Source organism: Benincasa hispida, unplaced genomic scaffold (genome assembly GCF_027475165.1).
Source record: "Benincasa hispida cultivar pf3 unplaced genomic scaffold, pf3_genome.v1.1 HicScf82, whole genome shotgun sequence".
Taxonomy (NCBI): Eukaryota; Viridiplantae; Streptophyta; class Magnoliopsida; order Cucurbitales; family Cucurbitaceae; genus Benincasa; species Benincasa hispida.
In genome coordinates, this window is record NW_028326954.1 from 1 (window position 1) to 13,770 (window position 13,770).

At 36.1% G+C, this 13,770-nt stretch overlaps 2 protein-coding genes across 2 annotated transcripts; one reads left to right on the forward strand and one right to left on the reverse strand.

Moving 5' to 3' along the window:
* Positions 1 to 961: 961 nt before the first annotated feature.
* On the reverse strand, positions 962 to 3,255 carry LOC150029914 (uncharacterized; the record flags this gene model as incomplete). The annotated part of the gene is made up of 4 exons (XM_090310271.1): positions 3,189 to 3,255; positions 2,764 to 3,022; positions 2,219 to 2,483; positions 962 to 1,723 (listed from the first exon to the last, which is right to left on the reverse strand). Coding segments are annotated over exons 1-4 (1,353 nt in total), but the record flags the coding sequence as incomplete, so codon positions are not given.
* Positions 3,256 to 11,991: 8,736 nt separating this feature from the next.
* On the forward strand, positions 11,992 to 13,537 carry LOC120069450 (exopolygalacturonase-like). The gene is made up of 4 exons (XM_090310272.1): positions 11,992 to 12,123; positions 12,217 to 12,516; positions 12,674 to 13,192; positions 13,280 to 13,537. The coding sequence occupies exons 1-4, from the start codon at positions 11,992 to 11,994 to the stop codon at positions 13,535 to 13,537; spliced, it is 1,209 nt and encodes a 402-aa protein (XP_090166398.1).
* Positions 13,538 to 13,770: the final 233 nt, after the last annotated feature.

Consider the following 13,770-nt stretch of genomic DNA (forward strand, 5'->3'; position numbering starts at 1 on the left):
CTTGAAATGAAGCTAGTAACCCTCCTGTTTGACCGATTGATAATGCTGCCCTAGCATTATACAACTCATGAATCAGTGTACCCTTCACTGAATTGATACTAGCTCTAGCTGATCTTGTTTTTCGACTTAAGGCATCATCTACCACATTTACTTTACCTGGGTGATAGTCAATTGTACAGTCATAATCTTTAATCAATTCAAGCCATCTTCTCTGTCTTAGGTTTAGTTCCTTTTGATCAAAGATATGCTTTAGACTCTTATGGTCTGTAAATATATGACATCGCTCACCAAACAGGTAATGTCTCCACAATTTTAGAGCTAACACAACTGCTGCTAATTCTAAGTCGTGTGTAGGGTAATTACATTCATGCTTCTTTAACTGTCGTGAAGCATAGGCTACTACTTTTCCCTCCTGCATCAACACACATCCTAATCCTTGTCGGGATGCATCACAATAAACTTTAAACCCCTTACCTGGTGTAGGTAGAGTTAATATTGGTGCTGATACTAACCTTTGTTTCAGCACTTGGAAACTATGCTCACATTCTGGCGACCATTCAAACTTCACATCTTTTCTGGTCAGGTTTGTCAATGGAAGGGCTATCTTAGAGAAACCCTCCACGAATCTCCTATAATAACCTGCTAAACCCAGAAAACTGCATACTTCGGTTACATTCAGAAGTCGTTCCAAATTAACTATTGCTTCTATCTTTTAGGAATCAACACTAACTCCGTCAGCTAAAACTATATACCCAAGAAATATGACTTGATTTAACCAAAAATCACACTTACTAAACTTGGCATATAACTTCTTTTCTCTTAAAGTTTGTAATACCATCCTTAGATGTTCTTTGTGTTTTTTCGCATTACTGGAATACACTAGTATGTCCTCTATGAATACTATCACAAACTGATCCAGATAAGAATGGAATATCCTATTCATCAAGTCCATAAATACTACAGGAGTATTTGTCAGTCCAAACGGCATTACTAGGAACTCAAAATGTCCATATCTAGTTTTGAATGCAGTTTTAGGAACATCTGTGTCTTTCACCTTCAATTGGTGATAGCCTGACCTCAAATCTATCTTAGAGAACACTGTTGCTCCCTTTAACTGATCGAAGAGATCATCTATACGAGGCAATGGGTACTTATTCTTAATGGTCACTTTATTCAATTGTCTAAAGTCTATGCATAATCTAAGAGTACCGTCTTTCTTTCTAACAAACAAGACTGGCGCTCCCCAAGGTGATATACTGGGTCGAATGTACCCCTTATCCACAAGTTCCTGTAATTGATCTTTTACCTCTTTCAACTCCGTTGGGGCCATCCTATATGGTGCTTGGGATATAGGTGCAGTACCAGGAATTAATTCAATAATAAATTCCACTTCCCTATCAGGTGGTAAGCCTGGTAATTCTTCAGGGAACAAATCTAAGAATTTTTGTACTACAGGTACATCCTCAGGTTTTAGTTTCTTATTTTGGGAAACTACTACAGATGCTAAATAAGCTTCACATCCTTTACTCAACAGTTTTCTAGCTTTTACCACTGATATTAAACTTCCTGGGAGTATTCTTTTACTTTTTACCAGAGTTATTTCTTCTTCACCGGGTTTCCTAAACACTATTTTTCTTCTAAAGCAATCCATAGTGGAATAGTGTTTACTTAGGAAATCCATACCTAAGATAGCATCAAATTCTAGTAATTCTAATGGAATTAAGTCGACCCAAAAACTTTGGTCTTCAAGAATTACTTCACAATTCCTATAATACTCATGTACCACTAGAGTATCTTCTACAGACGTAGAGATAAATAATTCCTCATCCATATGTTCAGGTATTTTATCTATATGTAATGCACACATACTATATATGAATGAGTGTGTAGCACCAGGATCAAATAATGCATAAACCAATTGATTACATAAAGTTATCGTACCAGTTACGACATCTGGAGCCTCTTCCACTTCTTAGTGTGTCATAGCGTACATTCTACCCTGCTGCTGCTGCTGTTGCTGTTGAGGTCGTCCAGCTACCCCTTTCTGCTTAGCTACATCGGATCCCTCACCTCTAGTTCCGGTCATTCTAGGTTGGTTCCCCGTCTGTGTTACTTGTCTTTGTTCATTTTGTGTTCCACGACTTAGCTGAGGACAATCTCTTCTGAAATGCCCAGCTTGTCTGCACTGGAAACACACATTCCTATTACCGTAGCATACCCCTGTATGAGGCCTACCACAGTTTACACAAAGTGGTTTCCTCCCTGTACTAGCCACCGACTCACTAGCACGACCTGATACTGATCTACCACTTTGTTTAGCTACAGGTCTGGACTTCTTTCGACTCAAACTTTGTTGGCTCATGCCTTCAAAGCTTCTTATACCCAACTGTCCAGAGAACGAGGATCTAAATTTTTTACTTCTTGTTTCTCCAGGCACTCTAAACTGTCCTTCTCCTGGTTGAAGTTCATCCTCCTTTGCCACTCTGCTCTACTCGGATAGCAATCTCAACTAACTGAGTGAAATTCACCCAATTAGATGTAGAGGTAACAGGTGTACATATTTTTCTTCTTAGGCCACTCTCAAATTTCCTACACCTTTCATTCTCTTCCGCGATGATCGGGAAGGCATACTGAGATAACTCAGTAAATTTTTGTTCATACTCAGTAACCATCATTACTCTTTGAGTTAGCTTAAGGAATTCCTCCCTCTTCGCATCTCTAAAAGAACTAGGGTAGTATTTATCCTCAAATACTTGTCTAAACTCAGACCAAGTCATAGTTTCTAAACTACCTCGTCTAGCCTCTATTACTTTCCACCACTTCTCAGCCCCTTTTTGCAACAAGAATGCCGCTAACTCGACCTTACGGTCCTCAAGGCATCTCATAACTTTAAAACACTTCTCAATCAAATCCAACCAGATTTCAGCATCAAATGGATCTGTGGTTCCATCAAATGTCGTGGCTTCTAAAGCTTTCAGCCTCTCAACGCCGAACTTCTTTTCTGGATCGTTTTGAATCGATCCTACACACCACTAATCTTTGAGTGATTCTATCGAACACTCGATCCTCCATCTCAGGATTTACACCTACCTTTGGTGTACTAGACTCATTTTCAGAAGTTGCCTACTGTTCTACTGAGTCTCTAACTCTTTTTCCCTTCGGATCTGGGTCTGACGAGACCTCAGAACCTCCACTGGTAGGGTTAATATTTCTCTTCTCAGCCTGCTTGCTCGATCTGCCTCTTTTCCTCAGCATCTTTGCCTAATTATTAGGTACACATGTTAGGGACTTATCCATGGGACTTACCCCACCCCAGATCACGCTCTTAGCCTAGAGAAGGGCGTGACTGCAGCAGTTATCAACCCTTAGGCTGACACTTACTGCCTAAAAACACTTGCGGAATAACTCTAATACTAAATACAAATTATATGCAACGGGACGGCTATAGGCCCACAATTTATTAACTTAAAAACTTAATATGTTTAGAGTATTTACAACATTAGATTTACAAGTCCCAAAACCCACAAACCCTAGTTCTTATATGAACAATAGTAACATGTGTACAATATTAACAGCAACCACCTAGCAAACGGTTACAAGTCTTTTCGTCCTTTAGTGGCAGAGCAGATACTGAGCTGTCTTCAGAGGATTTGACCGCTACTTCCATTGACTGTTAGGTACAGTACATTTGAAAAACATTTGAAAACGAGGTGAGCTTACGCCCAGTGAGTGATCGAGAAAACATAGTAAATTCTCATGCATAATTTAAGAAAATAGTTTTTAACTGAAACATAAACTTGTACAGTACTCGTACTGCAGCATAAACGTTTTCCAAGAGTAAAACATGTAAAGTTGTTTTAAACATAAAACAGTAAAATCATTTCTCAAATCAAAGTACTGTATAACAGATAAAATAATCCCAACACCAACTGCTAGTCCAAAGAGTACCCTTTTGCTCAATCTCTGACTTTATTCACCTGTGGCCACACTAAGTACCTTCACACATTAGGTACTACTGCTCAGATACCTTCTCCTTATACTTCAGTATCGAGCTACTAGGATACCTTCTCCAACGTAATTCAGTATCCCGTTGGCTTGGTATCTTCTCAAACGTACTTCAGTACCAATAGATACCTTCTCCTTGTACTTCAGTATCTAGTTGGGTGGATGCCTTCTCTTTGTACTTCGGCATCGCATTTTACCAAAACTATTTATAAAAAACTTTTCTCTTTAAAGCATGTATAGTATAACACATATACAACATGGCTTTAAAGATGGTAACGCATGCTGGATAAAATCAATACATATACATATGTAAATAGTTTTTCAACAATAGGCATGCATTCACAACACAATTCAGATCTTACTTGGAAACCACTTTATAAAACTAGTAGGCATGAGAATTATTTTTACAAACATGCTTTCTGTAAATGTTGTAATCAAAACAGTTTAAAAACGTTTTAGTTCGAAAACATTTTAGCCACTCACCTCAAATTCTTAGGAACTTTTCACTCTAGTAGCTCTTCGGGTCCCTTTTTCACCCCTAGAATCCAGATTCAACTTACAACTTAGATTACTCATAGTTCCGTACCTTATTTGGCAATACTTCCTTCTACAAACTTATTCTAAAATATCTTAGGAATCTTACCCTAACACGTTTAGCTCAAAATTTCTCGTGGTTTTGCCGGAATCTCAAAATCTTCAAGACTGGCTCAGACTGATCCGATAGTCTGACCCTTCTACCTTCTTCTCAACCTCCAGCCCAGTTCCTTTGAGCTTTTCCTCCGACAGCCCTACTCTGAAAACTAGACTTCCAGATCTTTCAGATGGCTTTAGAATCACTCCAAACGCACGAGGAGATTGGAAGATCTCCTCGTCCAAATTGACACATTCCTCTAAACCCTCACTGCCCTCTACTTTCTCTACGAAATTTATGATTTTTGTGCGATTTGAAAATGAAATGCCAACTCCCTATTTATAGGCGTTCAAATTGCTCGTGGCATTGACAGCATCTACTTGGCTGCATGGCCAAATGTTTAATCCTTCTTTTATCAATGTAAGCTGACTTCACCTTGGTTCAATGTGTTCTTCCCAAACGCATCCAACATAATTTCTTAGGGTTTAAGAATTTTTCTTTTCAAATCCCCATTCTTTCTTCACCATTCCACACTAACTTTCTCATCAACCTACTCAACTTATTTATACAAATTTAAATAGGGACACACAATTAAGTGGAAAATTAAGACAATTTAAATAAGAAAACACACTTAAGTGTAAAATTGGGATTCGGGGTTCACATAAAATCAAATGAATTGAAGAAGTCGCATAAGCGAGTAAGGACATCAAAATGGAAGGCCAGAGCAGTTGCTAAGGTCAAGGATAAAGTCTCCAAGTTGGCAACAGATTTGAAGGAAGTGGTCAAACCATTTGCAGAATGTGTCTTCTTCAATCTTTCTTCAAAAACATGTGTTCGGGATTGAAGAAGATGTCAGTTGGTATCACTTAGCTGTGGTAGGAGTACGTGACTGTCCTTTATGTCTGGGGGACAGTTCCACGTAGCTTGCTCATATCTCGGGGCAAGAATAGATGAGGTACTGTTATCTTTTATTGTTTCCTATTTTGTTACTTTGTTGATTTTACAGGTTTTATGTTGAACCTTGGAGTTTGTCAAGAAGATCAGAGATAACAGATGTAGAGGGTGTTGAGTCTTGAAGTTTGCCAAGATGATGAGTTTCATTGTAGTGGGAGTCAAGATCGTCGTTTTGTCTCCAAGTGGGAGAATGTTAGGAATTGTGGAGCCCAAAACTCCTTCACCTTTTTTTTTTCCATCAGTAAGTATGGTGGTGACCAATAATTAAAAAAAGGCGGTGGAAATCAAACTTGCATGTGGACTTGAAGTTCTCTTCATGATTTGATGGGCCTTCACCATTTGGCTAGGCTACTCATGACCTATACATATTATATATATATATATATATCTATATTTCATGTTTGGAAGAAAAAAAGGGGAGACATAACTTTTTTGCGATAGCCACAAATTCTTTAGTGTGAAGAATTTTCTCTCTCATCTTTTTTAATACCCATGCGTCAGTGAAGGAAAAAAAATAGAGAGTTTTTTTTTTTCTATTGAGTTTTTTAGGCGTTTCTCTTCATTGTTAATTCCAAGATATCAAGTTATAGTATAAGTAATCAAATAGTTTGTGTTGGGCTATTTGGGAGAGTTTTGTAGCGTGAGTTTTGGAACCATTGCAATCTTCATCATAGTAAAATCTGCAGTTGCAGAAGACTGGACGTCCTCCCAAGTTTTAGGTGAACCAGTATATTTTTTGGTGTCTGTTTTTTCTTACTCTGTATTATTTAGTAATTTTATGATCGTTGTCCCTTTTTACTCTAACTAATGGAAGTGAGAATTTTAGATATAATTTAGTTTCCGTATTTTATTTATATCTAAATTTAAATACCCAAAAGACATTTTTAAATTTGAATCATTGGAATACGCATTTAATTCATTAGGAAAGAAAACATGACATATTAGACGTATTTAAATAATAACACATACAATTAAAGTATGAGCTATGTATGTGAATTAATAATTTATCACATTGGGTTATTTTATTAGATTGGGTCTATTATGTGATCTAATTAATTAAGGGCCTAGATTCCTATTTAAGTATGGAATAATGGGTAGAAACTTATTCCTAATTAATTAGAGTTTAATGGGAACCCTAATTAAACTACTATATAAAGAGACATTCGGGCTATGATCCTCAAAATACTAAAATAATTCGCACTTAGTCTTTCTTGAATCCCATTTAGATAGAGATCCCACTAAGGGCATTCAATGTTTTGGTTGAAGAAGACAATAATCATCTTAAAGCTATCATCAATTTCAATGGAATCTGGTATGTTATTTATTCTTGGCAATTTAGCATGAGAAGACGGCTGAGAGTTCTTCAACTCCTTCATCCATTCTAAGTGACGACTGGAGCTTTCGACCGGAGTTAGATCTCGAGAGAGTTAGCTCCTCCACCCATCCATGGCACCACCAGCAGCTTTGATGCACATCCGCTGGAAGCAAACCTTTGCTTCCAGCCGGTCATTTCTTTTCCTTTCTTTTCTCATATTGTATTGTATAACATTTTGGAATTAAGAAATCAATACAATATGTTTTCAATGCATTTCTCTATTCCTTCGACTCCATCTCCATCTTCTTGCTTAGCATCTTTACTTTCATTGCAACACTTAGTGGGATTGCTTGGGTATTGCATACTTAGTCATGTGGATTAGGGATATTAAACATGTAGCAAACTATCGAGAGGTATGCGTTGTGCGAGTATGTGAGTAATCTTATTTGCTTAGTGTGAGCTGCTGCAATGCCTGTCTATAAGCTAACGCATTGCTTGTCTATGAGTGAAGTCAACAACAATCAACTGCCCGGGAGGGTAAGTGGTTGGACGCATTAAGCAAGCTATGCATTGTTCAATAGGGATAGTAACAATCTTAGGTCAGCGAAGTTTATGCGGTTTTCTTGTATTATGTATGCTTCATTCGTCCATTAGGGATACTCGGGAGGGTAGTCTAAGGACAAGATCTAGGCTTGGGAAGGTCAGGTCAGAATCTAGGCTTGGGAGAGTCAGATTAGAACAGATAACACAAGAGATAGGCGCTTAGGAATGGGCACTATTTGTTATTAACGCATCGCATGCATCCTAGAGATAGGATATGATTGAATGCGGTCACCTTGCTTTCATGCATTCTGCATCGTTGCATAGGACAAGAGTAGAGACTTAGGAATAAGCTCTATGGACATTTTGTGTTTAACACATGCGTCCTAGAATTAGGAGCACCGCATTTCCATTGGAAAATGACTTGTCGTGTATGGTTGTAGCATGATTGCATGGATTGCGTTGACTAAGGTTGCCCTTGCGAATTCATAAGTTTTGCAATGAAAACATCTCCGTATTTTATCTATTTTCCCACACATTTATTTCATGTCAAGGTTTGTCGCATCTCTACCTTTCATGCACATTCTCATTGTGTTATCTGTTAGATAGGAGTAGGAGTAGGATTAACGTAGCACCATCCCCTCCATTATTTTATTTAAATCGCCGCATGTATATCACCACAAACATGTAGCTACAAGTCTCTGTGTTTGACCTCCAATTACCCGAGAAACTTGCGTTCATGTTATACTTGGCGTGAACGCAAGAAAACTTGTGGTAGGACGCATGGTCATCGCATACACTCGTTAACGCATTTTTCATTCCAACGCATGACCATCGACGCATGACTATCAACACATATCTTAGGAACATGCATCGCATACCGCGTCCAAGGGAAGTTGGTTGTCGAGTAAAATTGACCTCCAATTTCCCGTCATCTGTAACAACCCAGATTTGTACGCATATAGGAAATTAAATGTCAAATATTAAGCAGAACGAAATTTTATTTAAAGGGGTGAAAATTTAGAAGGGGAAAAATAGGAAATTTATTCATTATCCAAAAATAATGAATAAGGGAGCAGAATCAGGGAGGATTAATTAGAAGTTGGACGCTAGCTAATTCAGGAGACAACGGGCAGTAGATAACATTTTGTTTGGACACTGCTCATTGAAAGAATTGGAGGTGAATTAATTGCCCATATACTCTTAAAATTTGAAAGAGTTAAAAAGAGGGAGTGGAATCCACAAGCAGTGAAGGCAACCACACGTGAAAACTTGCAAGATTGGAGAGAAAATTGAAGAGAGCGAGAGTGGAGAGAGCGATATTGGAAAGAAAATTGGAGAGAGCGAGAGTAAAGAGAGCGAGATTCTCAGCGAGACAATGGGAGAGAGTGGGAGCGGGAGCGAGTGCGGAAGCGAGAGTGGGAGCGAGAGTCGCGAGAGCCAAACCAGCAGAAAGCTGGAGAGAGCGAGATTCTGAGAACAAGCGTGGATTATGCGTTGAATTTGGCCACGATCTTATAGATTATACATAGAAAAAACCCTAAAATTGAATACAAACAAAGAATGATGACGTAAGGGCAAACGTTAGCCAAGATTAGGTGTCTTATTGAGAGGAATCCTTAAACCCTAAGTAATTTTAAAGAAGCCACCTGTAGGATGATTTGTCACACTGAGAAGAGTTGAAAACTACTATAAATAGGACCCTTTGCCGAAGATTTAACCCATTCTCAAACAAATCTCAGTAACAAAGAATCGTGTGAAAGAGTAAGTATGAGTGAGGAAGTTCTGTGAGGCTAAAAGAGAAAAGCTCGGGTAAGGTGTTGCCCAAATTTCCTTCTAGTTTAAAAAGGGAAAGCTCTACTGATCAAATCTTAAAGAATAATAAGGAATAACTAGATCACAGTAAGTAGTTTATCTCACCCTCTCTTTAAATGTTCTATGGTAGTGTACCTTTATTATGTTGCATGGTTATGTTAATTTTTATATTTCATTACATGTTTAGAACATGTTTCTCTATAAGGGACCCTATGCATTATGTTTGTTCACGATTACGTTAAAATCAAGTTCTAATTAGGTGTAAGTTATGCTTCCAGTCTAATCTTACGTTTATGTTAATGGTTGATGTTGGATGCGACTCTGGCCCTACTGATTGCATGACCCGCTAATCATCAGATGGGTTAGTTTCCACTTGAGTCCTCATCTTCTTATCAGGGCAGAGAAATTTATGCTTCCAGGGCTGGTAGGGCATGTATGGTTGCACCCCTTCAGGCCTAATCTTACGTTATGTTTACGCTAGGGACTAGCAGGGTATGTATGGTTGCACCCCTCTAGTCCAATATTACGTTTATGCTAATGGTTGATGTTGGATGCGACTCTGGCCCTACTGACTGCATGACCCGCTAATCATCAGATGGGTTAGTTTTCGCTTAGGTCCTCATCTTTCTATCAGGGAGGAGAGATTTATGTTGGAAGTATAACTGACCACCACATATTATTATACATTTTCGATCCCAACCATATGTTTTCATGACATGTTGCTTGTGATTGTGCATTTGGTAACTACCCTACGTGAGAACTACTTACTGGGTATATTATATACTCATCCTATATTTTTACAGACTTTGTAGGTAAGGGCACAGCGTAGATGGCAGAATTGGACGTCGCTCAAATGGCCAATCATCAAACTCACTATTATAGGCATATGCATTTTGTACCCCACGCTAATGTTTTATGGATCCTGGTATTTTGATAAATAAACTTTTTATATAGTTTTTCTATATAATTAATAAAACTTAGATATGTTCTTTGAAATTTTCACCAGAACTTGTCTCATGATAGAAAAGTCTAAGTATGCATATTGTAGCGGTCAGATCATAATGTGTAAGGATCCGGTCGTTACATCATCAATGGTCCACTTTAATGTGGAGGTTCTGTATTTTGTTTTTGGAGGATCGGAAAAAATGAAAATTGATGTTAAAATGTGGACAAGATTAAGAGTTTAAAAAGGGAGGGAAGATGGTGAAATCCAAATTTAATTTTGGCCACTAGATGTTGGTAAAATGAAATCAATGGTGGAGAGTTAAAAGTAGATGTAAAAATAATAATTTCTTTTTAAAAGCAAAGGTATATCCAATAGAAGTGAATGATGATAATTTTTTTCATTCTTTTTTTTTTTACCCAACTAGCCGCTAAACACAAATAAAAAATAATATAATAATATATCTTCTTAACATTCATTTTCTTTTAAATTCAACAAAAACTCCAAAACCCACCACATGTCACTTCTCAATTGCCCCAAGTGGCACCTTTTACTTGGACCACTTTGATTGAAAAAAATCTACCACATCATTAGATTCAGATTTTTTCGTTATGTTCCTTTCGGCTATATCTTCTTCATTTGAGCCCCAATTTGAGTGACTCAAATTGTATTGGAATCGATATTTCAAGCTTTACCCAATGAACACTTTAAAGCACTCAAATTGTTAATAAAGTTATTCAAATTTGTTATCATCAAAATATTAAATAATTAATAAATCTTAATTAATTATTTGAGATTAATGGTCAAAAAGCCAACACAAAATAATGATAAGAAGATACTTTTTTTTGGTCACAATCAAGAAATTTAAGAAAATGGACAATTAATAAATTTCAAGGGTACTAGAAAAACAATAAAAATGTCTAGTAAACACTACTACATAACTAAGAGTCATCGACAGTAACAAATGGACTTAACAACCTTGATTAAAATAGAGACCATACATATAAAATAAAATATCTTTTAAGATAATTTGATATTAAATATAATTTTATATAATTTTAAATTTTTATCTTTCTCTTTTAATTTTAATAAATTTCTTACCACTAGTTCTAAAACTTTAATTAAATAACAAATAATTTCAAGGGTACTAGAAAAACAATAAAAATGTCTAATAAACACTACGACATAATTAAGAGTGATCAACAATAATAAATGGATTTAACAACATTGATTAACATAGAGATCATACGTATAAAATAAAATATCTTTTAAGATAAATTGATAAGAAATATAATTTTAAATAATTTTAAATTTTGATCTTTCTCTTTTAATTTGAATAAATTTCTTACCACTAGTTCTAAAACTTTAATTAAATAACAAATAATTACAATTCCATTGTTATATTTAGTTTTTTAAAGATTTTTTTTCCTAAAATTATGCATGTTTACAATGGGCCACTTATTTTTGTTTACTTTTTCACCCACAAAACTATTTTATCCAAGATAGACATTTGTGGGATAACATTTGATCAGGTTGGGTGAAAGGTATGGCATGTTTTTAGACATAAATAGTTTATCATAGTTTGACAAGTAGTATACTTGCTTATCCTTATTTGGAGTAAAGGAGAAAACTAATTATAGGAGAAATTGAGTGGTGTTGGATTTCTCTATTTCAATATAAATACTTTGAATTGTAATTGAAACATACACAAACATTTTCTTCCAAAACAAAACTATACAAGAGATTGGGTAGAAAAGAAAAAATATAGACGTAGAGAAGAAGAACAAGATGCGTACAACATTGAACTTTGTGGCTCTATCATTCATATTGGTTTCTTTATCTAGAGGGCAATCTCAATCTAGTGATGGTGTTTTCGATGTGACAAAGTATGGTGCTGCACCTAATGCTGAAATATCTCAGGTAAATTATCATTTTTTATTATCATCGATTGAGAGAAATAAAACATCTAGTGGCATCAATCAGATTTATTAATATATTTTAAAAATTAAATAGGCTCTAACAAATGCATGGAAGGAAGCTTGTGCATCAACAACCCAAAGTAAAGTCATTATTCCAAAAGAAACTTACAAGTTAAGTGCAGTTCAGTTGGTGGGCCCTTGCAAAAGCCCCATCGAAATTCAACTTCAAGGAACATTGCAGGCACCACCGGATCTAACCGGAGACGGATGGATTAGTTTCAGATATATCGATTACTTAACATTAACAGGTGGTGGTGTTTTAGATGGGCAAGGAAAAGTGGCCTGGGAGAAAAATGATTGCCATAAAAACTCAAAGTGTGATCGTATTCCCATGGTAAGCACAATTTAATCACGTAACAAAAATGTTTAGTACTGTTGGCCCATATATTATTTATTGTTACAATTTTAACTATCAAACTAACATTTACGTTTACTCTTTTTTAAGTAAATATATATAAGTATGATAATTTATTTTATTTAAAAAAATGCAGAGTTTGCAGTTAAGCTTTATAAAAAATTCGACAGTAAGTGATATAACGTCTAAAGATAGCAAGAACTTTCATGTCAATGTATTGGGTTGTAAGAACCTCACCTTCCAACATTTCACCATAAATGCACCAGGAGATAGTATTAATTCTGATGGAATTCACATTGGTCGATCTCTTGGGATTAATGTCCTTAATACAAACATTGGTACTGGAGATGATTGTATCTCACTTGGGGATGGAAGTAAGCAAGTAACAATTACTAATGTGACATGTGGGCCTGGACATGGTATAAGTGTAGGAAGCCTAGGAAAATACAATGTTGAAGAACCTGTGGAGGGAATCATAGTTAAGAATTGTACATTGATGAATACATCGAATGGCGTTAGAATCAAAACATGGCCAGCTTCTCCTGCTGCTGGAACCGCTTCTGATATGCACTATGAAGATATAATTATGGTCAATGTCAGCAATCCAATTCTCATAGATCAGGAATACTGTCCACACAACCTATGTAATAAACAGGTACGAAAGTTATTAAACTTCTTTTTAATTTAATTTTTAATACTTAAATTAAGTGACAAGATTATGTCCTATGTTCTTGCCTTTCAGAGTCCATCAAAAGTCAAGATTAGTAAGGTTAGTTTTAAGAATATCAGAGGTACTTCAGGTAATGCGCTCGCAGTCAAACTTCTTTGTAGTTCCGAGTTTCCATGTGAAGATGTAGAGCTAGCTGACATTGACCTCACATATAGCGGAAGGGAAGGCCCAATTACATCTCAATGTTTAAATGTGAAGCCCATCATTTCTGGAAAACAAAATCCTTCGATTTGTTCTCCTCTTTCTCCTAATGCTTCTCCATTAGCTTAAGCTATTTTTTAAGAGATGACTATTTGATGGAAAAAAATTATAATTAATTTTAGATATTCTAAAGCAACTAGTTTAAATTATTTTTGTAATTGCATAAAACTTTAGCACCCAAATTCTCATAGAATTAATTTGTGGTGACCAAATAATTTTTTCTTTGTTGTTTTAGAAGAACAAAGAAATGTATCCTTAGGACTAAATAATATATTATTTTGAGTAATTGATTAATCCACAAA